The sequence below is a fragment of the Lagopus leucura genome, unplaced genomic scaffold, assembly GCF_019238085.1.
Source record: "Lagopus leucura isolate 7727_CA_CO unplaced genomic scaffold, USGS_WTPT01 Super-Scaffold_100012, whole genome shotgun sequence".
NCBI lineage: Eukaryota > Metazoa > Chordata > Aves > Galliformes > Phasianidae > Lagopus > Lagopus leucura.
Window position 1 is genome coordinate 4,317,962 of NW_024962267.1, and position 19,893 is coordinate 4,337,854.

Consider the following 19,893-nt stretch of genomic DNA (forward strand, 5'->3'; position numbering starts at 1 on the left):
CAAAACATGGAAAGAAGCATTACTAAGATTTTTAAGCATTAGCTAGGACAGAGACAATTTCTAACAAAAATTATATCATAGAGATATGAAATAAGACGTATCTTGTTCAGAATATTAAAAGAAAGGTTTTGTCTGAGCTGTACAGTAAAGACAGCAGTTACAATCCAATGATTCTAAAAGATGCATCAAGAAGCTTAAATTTGTTATTTGGCTTTTGTTAACAGCCAAATGTTTCTATCAAACAATGATTAGCAGTGAGTACAGTGATCATAGTCCCTTTAATCTGTTCCTAGTAGAAACAAGACAGATGAACAATGCTGCAATCCCCATAATGTTCAAGATCTATATGTTGTTTAAACATCTGCATCACATCTGGAAAAAAGGCCAATGTTACAATTTTGCTGAGAACTGCAAATCAGTCAAACATACATTATGCTGCTTATGGTGCCAGTGTTCCACAGAAATATTTTAGGACCTTTAGTGACTATACATAGTCTGTGACATAGCTCTCCTCTATCTTATGTCAAGGCAAGTATTTAGACTTTTTAGGTTTGTAGTTTGAGTTGTTATCAACTGCTTAATTGAAACAGCATTTACTCTGTAAATGCCTTTTAGATGGGATTTTAAAAATGTGAAGTTGTCCATCTTTTTGCATATCAAAACATGCTTAGAAAGGAACTTTTGCTTACAATCTTTGTTAAATGCATTCTTTTGTTCATTTAATATCAAAGGCATATGCTATGCAATCACTATTGCTCATCCTACATGAAGATTAGACCTTTTTCTTGTAACCGAATACATAAAAATTTATGTTTACACATTGTTCAAATTTGGAATTTGGTTTGAGCAATCCTAATATTTGAAAATTTCATGTAGCAATAAACTGAAAACACCACAAATATTAGTCAAGATCCTTGATTAGTCAAGATCTTTTAAGAACAGAAGCTTAAAGTAAGTATTCTAAGATTAAGGCCTAGATAAATAACGTAAGTAGCAAAAGCAATGCAGTGCTCCCATGAAAAAAGAGACATTTATTTAAACTGGGAGAGTTTATTAATATCTGCTTAATATTTGCAGGAAATTTAAACATTTAAATATTTCTTACATTCTATTTATACAAAAAATACTACACTGATAATACTGTTTGATACTACTCTGATAAATATGTACATGAAAACAGACTAAAAAATAAATTCTAATCCTTAACAGAATGCCTTGAAAATTCTGGCTGACATCCATTCAGATCTCAAAACATCTTATGAGTTTTAAATTTTTAAGACATTTAAGGGAGCCCGATCCCAGCATATTTAATGGATATACAAGTGATTTGGCAGCTCTATTGAGTATTCTCAAAAGCAACTTTTTAAATACATACTATATTACTTCAGTAGCATCTTGGCAAAGGCCAAGAATTGGCTCTGCTTCCAAAGCTGCTGTTTGTAATCAACAGACACTCTTCTCAAGGAAGAGGAACTGACTGGCTATATATTAAATGCAGCAACAGTGAACAAATTCATCTCAGGTAGAGCTGACAAGAGAAAGTTACTATCTTGATGTCCACACTGGAGGGCTTAAACATGACTTTATGTGGACAAATGTTCGGTTTTAACTTCCTTTAAGTGCTTAAAAGCTTGCAAATTGCTGTGTTTTTTATTTGTTTTGTTCTGACTAATCATCAGGTTCTGAGTACTAAGAATGGCAATCTCTCCAGTATAATGACTGTCGTTAGTACTTCCTCCTCTTTTGATCCATTTAAAGAACTATGTTCACTTCAGTACATCTAATGGAAACTCAAATAAAACAGAATAAAATGGTCTTGCATACATTCTTGCTAACTTTAGACTTTCCTGAAGAGTTAAGAAATGGGTTTAGAACAAGTAATTAGTAGTCAGTTTCTTTTCTTACTAAGTAGTTTATTGCTCAATAATAATTTATATCTAAAACGATAGCGATTCCAAAGTATTAAAATAATAATAAAGTCTTAGGTCTTACCCTTGGCCTCTTTTCCTTTCCCTTTTACTTCTCTTTGCTTAACATTCTTGGTATACCCTTGAGGAGAATTTGGAGCCATCTCTTCAGGAGTAGGTGAATGAGTGGTGGTTGTGCTGTTTTCACTGTTTGGTTTGTGTACTGGAGAAGAGTGTGTGGAAGCAGAAGGACTTGACTCTAAAGGACTTTCGGTACTTAGTGTTTTTTCAGGCTTTTCACTCTTTCGCTCTACGTCATCCAAATGAGGCAGAGTTAATTTTTCACTTATTTCTGAGATCTTCGTTAGACATAGAGTAGAAACTTCTCTGCTGAGAACAACATCTTCTGAATCCTCATCCTTCAAGAAATTCAAAAGTCACTTTATAAACGTGATATAGAATCAGTTGATTTTTTACTTTTTCATTTAACCTTTTGCCATGATTTAAGGATATCCTATGTTATGCACAAACTTGCTCAGTTCAGAAATTAGTTACAATTTTAGCTTGATGAGTTGCAGATATCATCTAAATGACAGAAAGCTGGTTTTATAGGCTCCCATAAGCTTTTGCACATTCAAATCATCTTTATCTAGATAATTTAGAAAGATTCTATTACTTATTGCATATTCCAAATCAGTTTTAAAACCCTTTCAAACCAAGTAATTCTCCCTCTGCGACAGGTACTCTCATATACCAGTTGTGTACCTTTTTATCTACAACTGTTTTCCCCCTTACATCCTGCACTCATGAGCTTATTCTCACGTTAAAATCTCTGCAAGATTCTGTAAGTTCATGAACAAAATTGTTTATGTTTTTTTTCCCCCTCTTCTCTTTCACTTGCTCCATTAAAGGAGACAGTTGATGCCCAGAATCTACTTCAATTAGAATTTCACTGGTAATGACATCAATGTGTGGATAAGTACTTAATCACGATACTAGCCAAGATGACAGGCTTGTCATGGAAAAGGGCCATCTTCAGGGAGAACATAAATACAGACCATATGATTATCTTACATCAAAGAAAATTAGAACAGAATCACACTACGGGCAAACTTTACTGGTTTTCTGTACTGCTAGCAGATGAATGAGTAGAAATAAAAATACAGATAGAGACCTTAAGAGCTATCAGTATTACACTGCTATTTCATAACACCAAATTACATCCTTGAACAAAATCTATAACTTCTAACTTCTAGCTTTCTCAAATAGAATGAGAATGCTGCTACATATTTTTGTGAAAACACAAAGTCAATAAAATCAAATAAAGAGTTCATGAAATTGCAAAACCAAAGTTCCCAAGTTTAAGTTCAACCAAGACGTCTGAAAAAAGAGAAGGCTGAAAGTGAAGGGGACACACAAAAAGGGCACACCACCAAGGGAAGCTACTAAGAGAAGTCCCAGATTCATACAATTATTATGAATGAAAAACCATGCTAAGAATAGGTAGCCATTGTACAAGTAGAAACGGAAACAGAGTTAGGTATTGTTAGATGCACCACTAGGAATTTAATACCAGACAGAAGGACAGAAGTTAGATAGGGCCACGAATTGCATTAGAACATTTTACTGCTACATTTTGTTACAGACATAAGTGATTACATATAGAATAAAATATTTCAGAAAAAGTTTAGTTTTTGAAGAATATTTCTAATTATTGATAACTTGTTTCAGATGAAGGGATTGCAGCATAGATAAGCATGTTCCACAACATATCACTCTGGTACTATGTCAGAATTTTTCAGTAAAAATGGCATATAGTAAACTTGAATACCTCTTTGCTAACTTCAAATTAACTATGCTACAACAAACTTGCCACAGATCACATATGTGAACCTGAATAAGGCCTTTCCACTTGACACACAGCATAAAAATCTCATGCTTTGGCACAGTCTGAATGAAGCTTCGACGTTGCTTCAAATTGAGAATACAAGTAAAACTGAATTTTTGAACGCTTTTGAACGCCTAGTTTTCTACTCATAGCGGTACCTGTAGATTTGCAGTCTGTTGTCCAGCCCCAAGAGTTTCTTTCAGCTTTGATCGAGAAGGTGGTTGGCGTTTTACTTTCAAAGCAAGCTGAGCTTTTGCTTTGTGGGCACTGGTGTCTAATCTGGGAGTATCCCCAACAAAAGCATCAAAATCTGTAACAAATACGTACTTCTTTAAAAGAGTATTAGCATGCAAGTTCTCCAACCTACACTTCAGAAAAATATTCAGAAGCTAATCAGCAGATGGAATAATCCTGATTTATTAATATATGACAACACTATTTTTATAATGTTGTAATATTTTATCATTGTGATTAAAAATAACTGACTAATTTGAATTTCAACCAGATTTCTTCAATTTTTTTCTTCAAATAAAATCAGTCAGGATTGTAATAATTGTATTTATGTCTCAAATACTTAATTTTATTCTCAAACTGATGAGAATTTATGCCCCAAATATACTTTCCTTTGAGATAAAGACCCTTTAAAAAGTACATAAGCACCAACCAAATCTTGTTAAAATATACGTCTCATCTGAAACACTGTCTGATATTTGATAAAGTTCTGGGAATACAATCACTACAAAACTTAAATCATGAACTATGGCTTATATAAAAACTTTCCACAACCAGCAGAACTGGACTTAAACTGAAATATGTCAACATTTTAGCCTTGCTAATATTATTGATTTCACTACTAGATAACATGAGGAAAAGTAAATATACTCATCTTCCCTCCTCTCTCCATAGTCATTTAAGAAATTCTGAAAATGTTGGAGGACCTCTTATCCAACAAGATTATGGTTCTGTTAATAAAGAAATCACCACACATATTAATGCTCCCTAACTTCTGTTAAGTGCAAATTAAAGATCTAACACCTACCAGAAATCAACATCTCTGAAGAATTTACTCTTTCCTGTACTGATTCTGTTTCTTTTTCACTCTCTTCTCTCATCTTTGACTGCTCATTATGCTGGTTTGGATTTTGACAACTGTCTTCCAATAAACTCCCACTTCCAAACATATATGGCATCTTCTCATAAACTATTAGTTTGTTTTCAAGCTCTGAAATCTGTAAGAATTGAAGTGTAGAAGTGAGACAAATCCTCTAGAACGCAGATGTTTGTTTTTAAATCTAACAATGTGTTACCTTTTCCTGATACACTTTCAGCTGTTCTGCATATTTCTGGTCTCTCTCTTCAAGTACCCTTAAATGATCCTCCTCTTTTTTCAGAAACTCTATTTCCCTGGTGAAAAGGAACATACATACATATGAAACAATAGTATGTAGAAATGTAGAAAAATACAGAAAATAAATATGCCCAGTTGCATTTATTAAAAATCTTCCTGTTAGTAAGTACATTGAAAAAAATCAATCTGTACTGTGTCATAGATTCATTTATTTCACAGTGTCACAAAGTGGTGCATATATTTGCATATATAATATTTACTTTATCACAGAATAAGTCACTTACGACACTAATTCACTCTGGGCTGAAAAACACTTGACCTTAAAAACTGGCAATCAAGTTGCACATCAAATATATGCAGAACTTTAATAATTGGATCTTACTTTCACAAATATACACACATGCAGCATTTTCCTTCCAAAAGCTATGGTAGATTTTCTTACAGAGAAGTAAATAACATTTTAATTTTCTATTTGGTTTCTCCTAAAGAAATCACAATGATAGGTTATACTAAAAAGAAATAATGATTGCCAAAAGGAAATAGAATAAATAAATAAATAGAATAAATAGAATAAATAAAAGCTACTTTTTCATGCAAGGTAGACTCAAAAGCAGCAGCAAAACTTTTGAAAAACCTTTTCAGAAGCTGACTGAAGATATGGAAGAAGCGAGCATGTATAGCCCTCTGCCAAATGACAAAAAGTGTGTTAAGCAAATCACATCTTTACATACTTTTGTTAGTTTTTCCTCTGATGTACAAAATATGCGAGAAAGGAAGAGAGACCTACTTACTTTTGTTGGTAATCCTTGAGCAGTTTCTTGGCCTTGTTGTATTTCTTTTCAAGGGCATCACATTGTTCTTGAGTTTCTTTAAGATGCTCATTTACTGTTTTGCACAAACTCTGTGCTTCTAACCAGTAGGTCTCCAACTTTTTAATTTTCTCCTTGCTTTCCTCTAAGTTTTGCTGAAGTTGGGCTTTATTTAATTTCCATTCACTTTTTTCTGCTTCAACAACTTCTAACTGAAAAGATTGAGAATTAATAAAATAATCTAAACTAAAAGATGAAACAAACAGTACATGTTTAGTAGAGAACAGTTAATAACGACTTATCAATAACATCAAAACAAGACACAGAACTTTTAAAGAAATCATATCAACTCCTCCAAACCTTGCTAATCCAAGTAAGTTCTAGAACTCAACTCTCAGGTGTCTTTTACTACTTTTTCATTAGTATTGCTTCCTTTTAAAAGAGTTAAAATTAGTAAAATCTTTACTGTTATTTGTTAAATAACTCGCCATCTCCATCCCTGGACAACCTATTTTGAAATAGTTGCAATCCAGCATTTACTTACTGCTAAATTTTCGATTTGCCTTAGATTACATACCTATAAATGGTATTGAAGGAGGTATCTTACCTAACAAACTCCTTAAACAATTAGCTATCCAATTACTTTTTTATAGCATTCAGTACTAAACATCACCGATTTCTTACTCTTGGTAGCAATCATTATGGCATTCTTAATGGTGGGATTTACAATTTCCCTTCCAAAATGCTTTTTGGCAGTGAATGTTCTTGTGTGTATTTGAAATAGTATAAAGACCAGCTCTCCATGCTACTACTTTGTTACCAACAGCTTGTTTAATATAGCTAATGAGAACAGTAGATCTTCCCTGACACTTTAATAAGACAAGGTCATCTTAACAAAGTATTATATATCCCTGGATTGATAACTAACAAGAAAATTAAGCAATCCCTCAACAAATGAAAGAAATAAGCCTCCTTCAGCTTAACAGCAGTCATGTTATGGAAATGAATATTAATCAGTGTGAAGTTCTCTGGGCCTGGCCATCTATCTTGGAGATACTATTTGCACTAGGGAAACTGCTGCTTGTGAAATTAGGTAAGATCACCTCCTGATGGAACAGAGGTGTTGGAAGGATGAAACATTTATTGAATTTTTTAAAAATGAGGCAAAAGAGTTATACTAATACCAACATTTTTAACAGTTTTTTAGCAAACCAGTGGGCTAAACATCAGGAATACTGCAAGCAGGAATACCATCAGAAAGTTAAATCAAAACTATCATAAGAACACAAAGTTTCAGATGCTGTGACTTTCCACACCTAGAGCTATAAAATTTTGCAAAGTGCAGGAAAAACTCCAGTAGATATTGTTATTCAAATTATTGTAATCTGAAGCTTTATCTTTGCCATGTCTCCTGCCACCCTCCTCCAATGGCATAGTGTGACTCATCCTAAAGCACACATTCCTTGTCAAGAAAACACTGAAGGATAATGGAATAAAAGCAGCTGCTCACCTACAGCAAATATTTCTAGAAAAAGACCATGCACAGATCTGCATCAATGGAAAAAGTGGCAAAAAGAACAAGAAACCTTTTCTCAGATAACTCAGAAGTTATCCAATCCTCACTGGAAAAAAAAAAAAAAACAACAAAAAACCTACTAGAAAAATTTCTTTCCTCAAAGGTGGTTGAAATGTGGGAGAGGTTAAGATGGCAAAGAAGGTAACAGAAACAACTTTCTGGCAACAGAAAGTCAGGCACTAACCACTATCTACAAACGCCAAGCCCATACTCAAAAAACAGGTTCCCTGCATTGAAAATATTCTCTCACTTGGTTGCAATCTTGCTTCACAGAGTGCCAGCTAAATTCAGTTTGATGGTAAGCAGTAATACTGAAGCATTCATTTTAAAATGGCACTTTTCCCAGCCCCTATTTGAGGATAGATCTTCAGAAATACCTGTCTTGCTTAACACAGTAACGCAGCCTGAGGCCTAAAACAGATCGCTGTCCCTCGCATTCAGCTTATTCCTGGTAAAATTTGCTGTTAGAAACAGTAATTAAAAAACAAACAAAAAAACAACTCAGTCACAATTCTTTGAAAACTTACCTTCTCCTTCAGTTGATTCACTTCAGCTACTGTTACTGCATGTTTTAACTGCAGCTGAAACAAACAAATACAAACTTGCAGGAGCACACAGGAAATGATACTTGAAATGCAAGTTTTAATGTTTGTCTAATCTCCCTCATATTAAGTCAGCTTATTTGTCAACTACAGAAGAAGTAAACATGAACTTAAAAAAAAGAAGTTAAACTACATCATCACCTATGGTATAGAAAAAATGTTGAGTTTTTAACATTTGGATAAGTGAGGAGGTTAAGACAACATTTCAATGTTCTAGGAAAATGAGAAGGCAATAATGCAGTTATGACAACAACTTGTACATAGAATCAAGTAAAAATGTAACAGTATTTTTTTTTTTAAACTTATCAGCACTGACAAATAAACACACAAGGTTTGATTTGAAAGTAAGCTTTGTACTTCAGAACAGAAATCTTCATAGAACAGTTACAGATGGATAAAGGCTACATCTGAACCAAATGTAAAAATTACTTTTAACGTGACAAGGAAACAGCATGCATACAAGTGTAAAGGTTTTTTCTGACAATTGTCAGCTATTTCTTATATTTAACTCTCCATCTATTACCCTGGGGGACCTTTTTACTTTTCAGTAAGGCATAATGTACTGAATATTAAAATAGATGCATCCATAACTTAAAATCCATAACTGAAATTATGTTCATAACAGCGTGGTAATGATTCTAGCTGGGAATTCAATAGCACCCCAAGTAAATATGACACTTTTAAAGATGCCATACATAGCATCTGTGCCTCTCACAGAGAAGATGTAAATGCTCTCTATTTGAATTTTCAAACTATTGATCACTTTCTCAACATCAGGATTACCCAGAAAACAAACTTGAGAAGCACTGCAAATACTGATCTTTTATAAAAATAAGTATGAATAAATAGCTTCTGAGAGTGCCAAGCTGGGACCAGACAGCTTCTTTGCAGTGTATTTTTCTTCTCTTGAATGAAAGTCACAAGTACTTAAAGCTACCAAAAAACCCACAGGCCCCTCCATGCCAAACACTGTACCACTTAAATCCCAGAATATAATCCACAGGCCTGAATAAGGCCAATAAGGTCTTTAATAAACCCATTGGGAAAAAGGATCCCAATTTTCCAATTATGTCAAGTAGGGAATCACATAACGGAACCTCCTACTTGTTCCTAAGTAAGTTCTTTATTTCCAACCTTTCCCCTTCTCACCAAAATGTAACCAAAAAAAAAAAAAAAAACAAACCAGAGGAAACAACTTGGAAAAACCCTCTAAACCAAAATCAGACCTATCTCCAGAATCAGCTACTTCTATGTACACAGACCTCATCAACTTCAGCAACCCTCAGGATGTGGGAAGTCTATGTTTAAAGGGACATTTGTAAGAGAAATTTACTGCTGCCACTGGGAAAATAAACTCAAAACCACAACGATGGGGACATGAAAAATCATAGAATATTCAGATTTTCCCTGGTACATCATGAAGAATAGTAAAAAAAAACAACAAAACTGCTACTACTATACCTCTTTAAATTTAAGAAGAGATTGTGCTGAATCCATATCCAGTGGTAAACTGATATCTTCATTTTCAGGAAGATCAAAAACTTCCACAGATTTTTCATGTAAATGTGATTCATATGTATCATCATCATCATCATACTCATCATCCTGGAAAAAAAAAATTTAGAAAAACAGGACATCCAATAACATACAGAGTTTATAACACAAAGACAAGGATTTTCTAGGAAGAAGGAAAAGTCAGAGGAGGGTGACAGAGAGCCTGAGAGCAACTTCCACATGGGGAAAGGCTGAAAAACCTGGGTCTGTTCAGTTCAATAAGCACACAGCACCTAGGCTTCCCACCAAACAAGGGGTGACGGGCAGAAACCAGAACACAGGAAGTTCCACACTAACACAAGGAAGAACTTCTTCACTGTTAGAGTGATGGAGCACTGGAGCAGGCTGCCCAGAGAAGTTGTGGAGTCTCCTTCTCTGGAGATATACAGGATCCATCTGGATTCCTACCTGTGCGACCTGCTGTAGCAAACCAGCTTTAGCAGGAGGTTGGACTTGATGATCTCCAGAGGTTCCTTTCAACTCCTACAGTTCTGTGATTAATGCAAAGAACTGCAAAACTTCTTAACTAGTTACTAATCCTTTTTAGTTTCTTCTATCTGTGATAACTTTTAAAGGAGATTTGCAAACATTTCCATCAAAATTCCTCAGAAGAGAGTTAAGTAAGCCACAGACAACAAGATTCACAGCTCATGCTTAAAAATATCTTTTGGATTATTGGTGAATATAGCAAGTAGTCATAACTGCATACGTTAATAAAGCTTGTGTATTAATTTTGTATTTTCTCTTTTAATCAGCTTGCCTGTTTTATCTTTTTTTTTGCTTTTTTTTTTTTTTTTTTTTTTTTTGCTTTTTTGCTTCCATTTGATTCAAAAAACATTCAACCCATTTGCAAAAGTAATCAAATGCTTTAAACATATGTGTGTGTATGATGTTTTACCTGCTCTGTATCATCATGAACATAGTGCTGCTCATACAGACATCTCTCCTGCTCTAAAGTCTCACTAATGAGGCGGGCTACTTCACTCTGAGTCCCTGGCTTCTCTCTGCCAATCAGAAACCTACAAAAGAAAAACAAATTACTTTGCAGCAAAAACTTAAGAGATATTTAAGTAGTTAGTTTGCCATATTATTGCCCTCAGCAACTTTTCTGTAAAATTCTCAAGCTATAGCTTTGTATTCTCCATTAATGAAAACCAGAAGGTATTACCTGATAGAAAACAACACATACCTCACTGTGCCTTTGGTATTTTTGAGTACAGTGGCTGCAAAGAACTGAGTAACTCCCACTAGACTTATGCCATCGACTTCCACAATCTGATCATTTACTTGAATTCTGCAAAAATAAATGCTTTAGATATCAGTTCAACAAAAATATTTGACTAGATAGATTACTGACATGATAAATATCACTTAAAACTCCCTAGTAGCTAGAAACTTTGAGTACCAAGCATTCCATTGCTTAAAACTAATCTCCTGATCCTCAGTGACTATGCTGATTAGCAATTAAAAATTATATATAGTGTTTGCTTTGATATTTTTATACTATGGATACAATGTATCCATAGTATAATGGTATATAGTATATAATCCATATACATAATCCATAGTATATAATCCATATACAATGGATTCAGGATCGCCAGCTTGATTTTGTATCACTTCTACACGTGGACATTTTCTAAAATTTTTTCAGACATCCTGCAAGAAAACCTAAGCTCCTTTTGAAAAATGTCCTATATTAAGCAAAATAACTGCATTTTTTAAAATTTAACACAAACCAGCAATACAATATCTCTTCACTTGAAGTCAGCTTTTGTAGCTTTATTCACAGTATTTGGCATATCAGATGAAAATGGCTGGGATCAGTCTGAAATGTGCAAAAACCATAATCAATGCAGTGGAAAACTCACCGTCCATCTCTCTGAGCAGCTCCACCATCTGTTATTGTTTTTACAAAAATGCCCAGTTTTTCCAGCCCCTGATCAGCACCGACTCCCATTCCAATAATACTGATGCCCAGACCGCTGTCACCTAAGGGATTAAAATATTTAATATTAGCTGCATAATAGATGATGCAACACTAAGCAGTTCTGAGGGGCTTTGAAGTGTTTCAAGTCATTCCATGCAAAAGATAAAAATATGTTTTATACATAAATATTTAATGCATAAATATGTAATGCATTAGATTTTTTTTTTCCAAGATACTTCTGAAAGGTTTTCTGTTTTGTTATGACTTCCTATTAGATTCAAAGTTTCATGGAACCTGAAAGAGAATTTGAGTTCAAAGTTTGTGAATTGCACATATTCACAATATTCGTTCAGACCAGCTGCTCATTAATGTATCCTTCCTAACTTCAATTAGGTATGACAGTTTGTCCTTAATGAAGGACTGTTCAATTAAAAGTCATTACATTCAACAGAATAGCTATGCATAAAAGCTGCAGCCTACATTCAAAAATTCAAGAACCAATTGCAGCAAAAATGCAGTTTACAATTGCGTTATCTTTTCTTCTCATAGTATTTCTAATATTTAAGGTCTGATTCACACCTTTTTCAATTTCCACAGGAAATACTTCCATTTTCTCCACCCTTTTCTCAAGTTCATATTCAGCTGAGGCTGCCACAGGGTCAACTTCTTCGTTACGTCTATCATAATCTTCATTTGAGTAAGTACTGAAAACCTAAGAAAGGTGACAAAAAAAATAGCTTAGTACTTTCTCAGCCCCTTCCAAACACGATGTAATTGAAAGAAAAATCAGTAGGGAAATTAAAGTGGTATTTCTAGAGATCCCATTTTCTAAACAATTATCAATTTAATGAATACTGCTGCAATATTGTTTCCAGTTACATAAAAATAACATTACACAAGATTCAAAACAATCACTAAAGCACTTTTTGCTTTGTAAATACAACAACTATATAAAAGAAGTCAAGGAAATCATAATCTCTTTTTGCTACAGAGTTAATTTTTTAGGACTACATTCCCCCGAATCCTTTGTTTCTCCCTTCCCCCAAACCATCTGCCAATTACAGAGCCTCCACCAGATGTAGACTTCTGATTTTGCAGGGAATCATGTAGATTCTCAAGAAAAGGAAATGCCTTGTTACATACATTACTATTTTTAGTAGTCACTCCAGCTGAATTTCTGAATTGTTAAAAGATAAATAAACAACAAAATGAATAATGAGTATTAAGACAAATCAAGGAAAGAAGGAGCGACATGCAACATGCTCAATTTCACTTATCAGCATGTTCATTAATCATATACAAAACCATAAGTTAGAGGTAAATCATATTCCCCCTCTTCAGCTATGGGAAAAACAAGGTTTTTCCGCTCAAGTTTTTTGCAGGCACTGATATCCCTGCAATATTCACTGATAAACATCCCTGTGAGACAAAACCAGTTACAGACTGCAGCTGCAATCTCCCTAATCGTGAACGTGTAGTGCTGACACAAAGTTCATTTACACTGGCCTACTAATGTTTTGCAACTTCTGCATTTTCACACTCGATAGGTACCTGAAATCATGTAAACATGACAGGATTAACTGTAATTAGATAGTACTAACATTTTGCCAGTGAATTTATATCCACTAGTATACAGTGTTAGCTCTGCATGGCAGCATATTCAGACACAGAAAAACAGATTACCAAAAAGTGACTGATAATAACTCAGAAATAACACAGGCATCCTTCCTGATGCACCTCCAGAGTACAGCTGGAGAAGTGTTCACAAATTGCTGTGTGCCACAAAACATGACCATGGATTTAATGGAGCAGTTCAGCAAGCAAGAGTAGATCCACTTGGTAGACAGCAGAAGAAACTCATTCTCAGAAGTCTCATTTCTTGGAAAGTTCTCTTAAAGAGGGAAATGAGTCTTCCTAAATCTTGTATACAGGTAAATAAACCAACAAACTCCTCCAGACACTAGAGGGCAACAACTGGCAACAGACAGACAATGGTTGCACTGAGGGTCTCCCTATTCTATAATCTTTACAGAAAAAAAATGCAATATAGACAAAGAAAGCCATCCAAGAAGCTTTATTTTAGCAGTGACAGAAAGAAGTTGATAGACTTCTTTGAATTAGTTTACCCCTAGCTGCCTAGATCAGTAAACAGTAGAAGCATTTGGATTTCATGGAGCACAGTTTTCCTTTGGAGCAAGACCTATCTACTTTGGTTCCTTTACCAATCCCTTCTCCCCTACTCCTCCCCCCCTCCCCCCCCCCCCAACAAATACATAAATAAAAATCAATGTCTCCAAAGTAGCAGTAGTAAGAGAGATTCCACAGTAATCAATGAAAAATGAATAATAAAAGCAAAAAGGAAGATGACAGTACTTATTTGGGAGACACTGACCATCTTTTTTTTTATTAATTATTCTCTCACACACGGAGCACACGATGGTGCATGCAGTCACCAGCAAAGGGAAGACCACTGCCTGCAGCAACAGCCACCAGGTGCTGGAGATTCGGGGGGAATAAAGTTACACCACCACCAAAGACTGAATGACATACGTTCATGCTTTGGGCCACCCATCTGGAAGTTTTAAAAATTATGAAATATTTTCCCAACTCAAAAGTAATAGCTTTGTACTTGAGCGTCTCATGGAATTTGCCCAAGTTGATTCAAAGCTGATGCACTGTAAGAACTCATCACCTGATGGGAACGGATCATAGAATTTAAAAGTAGGTTTGAATTAAATTTGCCATTGTTATACGTAGTATAATAATGGCACAAACATGTAAATGCAGATGAAGACTACTAACACTTCCCCACAACAGCTCCTTGAGGAAAAACCTATCTGAAATCAGTTGTGACTGATCTATTAAGAGAGAAAATCATACTTGTCTCTTAAAATGACAGGTGGGAACTATGCATGACCACTTAAATAACATTCTAAAAATCATAATCCCAATTAAGAGAAGACAGAGCTGTTTGTAAAAGTAATGAGAACTGTATTCAGAGAAATCATTTTGAGGGAAAACATGAATTTATAAATAGAAGAATAGCAATACCAGTGACATACAACTGGAAGACAAATGTGGCAGTAACAAGAAGAAAAGCAAGAGCACACTAAAAAAACCCATAGCCAAAGGCAAAAGGCAGACGTTCTTACTGTGTACGTGAGGAATCATAAATGGGATTTACCTTTTAGCAGACCAAATGGTTAAGTTGTTGACATTAATGTAAAAAGCACAGAACTGTTTGGTGAGTTTTCTGCCAAGTAGCAGAAGCAGTACTAAACACAGTTAAAATGTAGATAATAAGTAACATAAATTACAAGTTACAGAGTGTAGAAGATTGATGAGAAAGCTAAACACAGTTCACCCCTGCACTGTGTCTGGCAGGATTTAGTCACTGAATCAAACACATTAGGAACAAAAGAAATTCTAATCTTGCTATTTTAAAGGCACTGCAAGCTGGAGACAAAAAGATTATGAGTGAGAAAGAAAATAACAAGACAAAAAAAAAAAAAAAACAAAAAAAAAAACCCCACAACAGTATTTCTTTTAAATATTTTTTTTCTTTTAAAAGCCAGGATGATGATAATCGTGTCAAATGTACTCTGGGCTATTAATAAGCTAACCATTATTAAAAAAACACCCCTAAACACTACTGAAAACAAGTGTCTAACAAAGTGTAGATAGCATGTGTTTACCTTCCTTAGCGCTGCTGGACTGTATAAATATTTAACTTCCAACATACCCTCAAATAGCATGGCAATTCCCAAGAACAAGTTCATCTTCAAAAAGAATGAGCAGCACTGAGGACTCTGACATGAAACTATCTGCCCAAGCTGGTATTAAACATTATTACTAAAGAACAAAAGACAGGAATTACGTAAAACTCCATCAAGATTTTAACAGAAGTTAATCAAACAATTCTGATGTACATTTTACAACATTACAGGTTATAACGATAATCACAGGTTGGTAAGCTGGTTGTTTGTAACACACACTGCCCCAGGCTGCTTTGATGATGTTACCCAGCTCTGGCTGGCAGCCACACCAGCATGTACTAACTGACAGCTACCTGCAGACTGCATGAACTTCCATTTCTTGAGGTTGACAGAAAGGGTTGGAAGGGACCTCTGGAGGTTATACTGGCCAACCTCCCAGCTCTAGCATGGCCAACTGATCTTGGGCTCAACTCATTTCTAACAGAGGTGCTTAAGCAAACGCAAGTTATTGTCTCAACACCATAGAAAACCAAGTGAATTTGAAAGTCTTTTATCTTGTTACATCTCCAGAAAGTTAACTAGTTAATCTACCATTGGTACCTTCTGGACCCAGTAAAGCTAATGAACAGCGGAAAGAAAGCTGATCTGAAAGAAACAGTTTCTTTTACACTCAAGTCCTCTTTTCTTCAGAATGAATAAAAATAATTTGAATCCAAATAAGTTCTCAGAAAATGCTGAATTTTTAAGGACTATTTTAATTAAACTGCAAAGACACATACCTGGAAATGTTCAAATATATACTTAGTTCTTGAAGAACAAATAAACAAATACTTTTTTTTTTTTTTTTTTTTTTTTTTACAGAACAAATTGCATTTATTACACCAGGAAAATGAATCACCTTTGGAATGCAAAACTCAGTTAATCCCTGGCTAAAAGATGCCACATTCAGTTACTGCTACTATACAAAACTGAAAATCTCCATCATAACGCTGTCACAGGAAACAGTATTATCACAGAAAAACAACAATAATCTCACAATTCAAAGTCTTAGAAGTGCTTATGAAGTCCTCCTCATAAACTACACACATTTTAGCAGGATGGTATTTCTTTAAGAAGGAAAACTCATGAGGAAGATTTGCTTGCACAGATCTCTGCTGTCAAGTCACAGAACAGAGCTCCACACCTATATTCATTTCTAGTAGAAAGATTTGTTTCTGCACAATCAAAAGCACAATGTTACAAACACAATTAAACAGTAAAAATCAACAACTGCCTCAAAGGGTTCCCAACTCATCAGAATGGAAGCAATTTCAACATCACTTTTAAATTCTAATGCAGTAATATTTGTGGGGAAGCACAACCTACGAAAGCAGTTAAAGTAACACTTAATGAGTTGGGAGAGAGGCACTGCAGTGTTACTGACACCTGCACCTTGAAACCTTGCCAAGCAGTTGGTTCATATGTCCTCTGAAATACGATTCTTATATTGACCATTCAAGTTTATTGACACTCAATAAAGCCACACAATCAAAATTCAAGTTATGTTTTCAGGAAAATTGCCTAATGATGAACAGTTTCAGCTTTTTCAATGGATGGCCTTTGCAAGACACCTGGCAAGACCTGAAGTACCCAGGCAAGCATGAATAATCATTTGAAACAGTAGCACTGAAGCAGGCAGAAGTATACCTACACTTAGCAGTTTACTCTTACAATCTCCCTCTCCGTTTGGAGTAGACATCACATTACCACTACATTATTCCCTCTGTTTCTAAATGCTAGAAGGTTACCTCTTTTTGGCCATTATTTCAGTGATGAGTGACTATCTGTTTCAAATCACTTCACGCTATCGGATGCTATGAATCAGAAAACAGAGACACCTGGTCTGTTTTCTGGTTTTATTGAAAAACAAATAGCACACCAAATTCAGGTTTGATTCAGAACAGTTGGTAACTGTTATATGGGCTGACACTGCAAATCATTCCATTCAATGTAACATTTCCTGTTGCCAAACAGGAGGGTTGTGCGCTTACCTGCTTGATCCCATAGCTCTGCTAAGCTAATTTAACAAAGCAAACACGCCAAGTCATCACCACCACCAAGTTAGTTTGCATAAAGGTGTAAGGGCAGCCTTGCTCCAGATCCAAACATCATTTCCCAGCCAGCATATTCAGCCAGCATCATCCAACCTGGTTAGCATTTACATCCCCTGCCTGTGCTGTCCCCTCAGCCCCACTGAATACCCAGGCTGGCACGTCTGCCCCACAGCACCTCCACCTCAGTTCTCCCGAGGTCGTATGCTTCACAGTTGCATGTTAGAAAATGGTCAACTACTCAATTCAGCCTGTTTCTAAATAAAACACATGGAACAAAATACAAGTATGGAACATACTTCCAGTATATCAAATTAAGTAACTTAGCCCTTCAGCTGATGTTCCTCTAAGCCAAGGAATGCTTTTCCAACCACATTTTGGAGAAGTAAATCCAGAAATTCTCTGCCTAAAGAAGAATATGGCCATTACAGATTGTATTTCCCAGCCAATCTTTCCAGCAATTCCCAATCTTTTAATGAGGGAGAAGGAGAATCAACCACCAAACCTGAAGTAAGCTGTTTCATCTATTGTTGGCTAGAGAGTAGACATCCCAGCCCATATCAAACACACAAAAAATATTCACTGAAGTGACAAAACATTTTGTCATTCCAACTTGAAACTCAATTCTGCAAGTGTCTCAAATTCACAAATAAACCCAAGATACTCACAGTAAAAGAACTCTTATTTATGAAACCTTACAGCAGAGGAAACACCTGAATCAACTTATCTGAGATAACCAAAACTACAGTAATGTAATTTTCCTACTCTTAAAATGAATTCTAATGACGCTGAAAGCAGAACATCAATTAAAATGTATCTGAAAGCAAGTCTACTAAGCAAAAATTTAACCACAACTACTTTGCCCTCTGCTATCAAGCCTAAGTATAAAAACTAACCTAATAATTATTGTTCTGCCATTGGTCACATAGTATTCAGTTCATGCTCAGATGATTAAGACCCACAAACACTGAGAATTTCTGAACTGTGACAAGCTTAATGAGTTCCCTCATGACTCGATTGACATACATCTACCAAACTGTTTTGTCTCACTCTCTTCCTCCAATCTTATGTTCCCACTGTCCCATCCCACACCTAGCACTGGTCTCTCTTCCAAAGATACTTGAAACGTCAAATAAATTTCTGTTCTATTTAGAATGATTCAAAAAGTACAGGTTTATTTTTTTTCCATTTCTCAAAAAGTAAATTACAAACAAGTTTCAGCTATTGCCTGCTTGTGCCTTCACATCAGTCTAGGTTAAGTAGTCTCAGCTGCTAATAGCAGCACTCATCACAAAGATGCTGAATCTTTCAGCAGCTTAACTGTTGAGCTAATGAACTTGTCTCCTACAAGTCTGCCTATCTGCCCACACTCTGCATAATCACCTTACCTCCCCTGCGATTCCTGCATCCTCCTGTGTCACCGCCTCACGTTTGGCCGGACTACATCTCCAGTGAAACCCACAAGTGACTCCACCTTAGCTGTCCCTCCCTTCTCTTCCCCATCGCTGCCCTCCCAGCAAGACACAGCATGCACTGCGCTGCTAGCTACCAAACCCACAAAGAATGGCAAATAAAGCTGCAGCCCTGCCACCACTGAGGACATCCACAATGATCTTCGGAGGTGCCAATTTTCTCAAGATCAGGCAATAATTAAAAAATACTTTTAAAGATCTCTCTCTCTCTTCCATCAAATCCAGGTAAAACTGCTAGAAAGTTAAAAGGTGAAAGGATTGAAAAAAACAGTGAGGACACACTGGTGATGACACTCATAACCTCACATCCTCTTATTTGTCTGCTACATCCAACTGGAGAGCTAGAGTGCCATTTAACTGCATTCAGAGAATAATTTGGTCAAAAATACACTGAGATATAAATAGAAAGAGACAGGCTGCTTCAGCAATGAGGCACGATAGAAAAAGAATTTGTTTCCTTTTTCTGCTCAGATTTGGATTTTTACGTACAGTCCCATACCTCAGCACCAGCCTCTTTCCCAAAGACTCCTGAAATGCCAAATCCACCATTGTAAAACACCCATATCAAGTATTTCCTGAAATCTAAATAGAAGAACACTTCTGATATTAAAACAAAACAAAAAAAAAAGTGCCAAAGAAAGGCATACTTCTTTACAGAAAGCTGAAATAGAAACAAAAGGTCTCAATAAGGACCACAAATGCATAATACTGGATGTAGAATTTTTTTAAACCAGATGAATCTATATGCAGAATTGAATGGATTTATGCTTCAGAAATATTTTCTGAATTCCAAGATGACTGAAATTTCAATAAAAGTTTAAAACTTACCTTCCAAAAAATAAACAAAACCCACCCCCCAAAACCCAACAAAAACAAAACAAAGAATAAAAAAAAACCACCATATTTTCACAGGTAATTTCTTCCTCCAGTTCATATCCATGCTTTTGGTTTTTTAACCTCTTATACTGCTAAGTCTGTCAGAAGAAAATGCAGCACTTCCA

The 19,893-nt window shown here is 35.4% G+C and overlaps 1 protein-coding gene across 3 annotated transcripts in view; it reads right to left on the bottom strand.

The window, feature by feature from the left end:
* The window catches only part of LOC122181653 (neurabin-1-like), a 42,173-nt gene that overhangs the window by 14,068 nt on the left and 8,212 nt on the right, over nucleotides 1-19,893 (bottom strand). For all 3 annotated transcript variants that reach the window (XM_042874212.1, XM_042874213.1, XM_042874211.1), the window contains exons 3-13: nucleotides 12,194-12,326; nucleotides 11,556-11,676; nucleotides 10,874-10,978; nucleotides 10,583-10,703; nucleotides 9,592-9,735; nucleotides 8,056-8,109; nucleotides 5,935-6,164; nucleotides 5,103-5,199; nucleotides 4,835-5,024; nucleotides 3,954-4,105; nucleotides 1,993-2,326 (exon numbers count right to left, since the gene is read on the bottom strand). In XM_042874212.1, coding sequence (XP_042730146.1) covers nucleotides 1,993-2,326; nucleotides 3,954-4,105; nucleotides 4,835-5,024; nucleotides 5,103-5,199; nucleotides 5,935-6,164; nucleotides 8,056-8,109; nucleotides 9,592-9,735; nucleotides 10,583-10,703; nucleotides 10,874-10,978; nucleotides 11,556-11,676; nucleotides 12,194-12,326 — 1,681 coding nt within the window. The remainder of the gene's footprint in view (nucleotides 1-1,992; nucleotides 2,327-3,953; nucleotides 4,106-4,834; nucleotides 5,025-5,102; nucleotides 5,200-5,934; nucleotides 6,165-8,055; nucleotides 8,110-9,591; nucleotides 9,736-10,582; nucleotides 10,704-10,873; nucleotides 10,979-11,555; nucleotides 11,677-12,193; nucleotides 12,327-19,893) is intronic.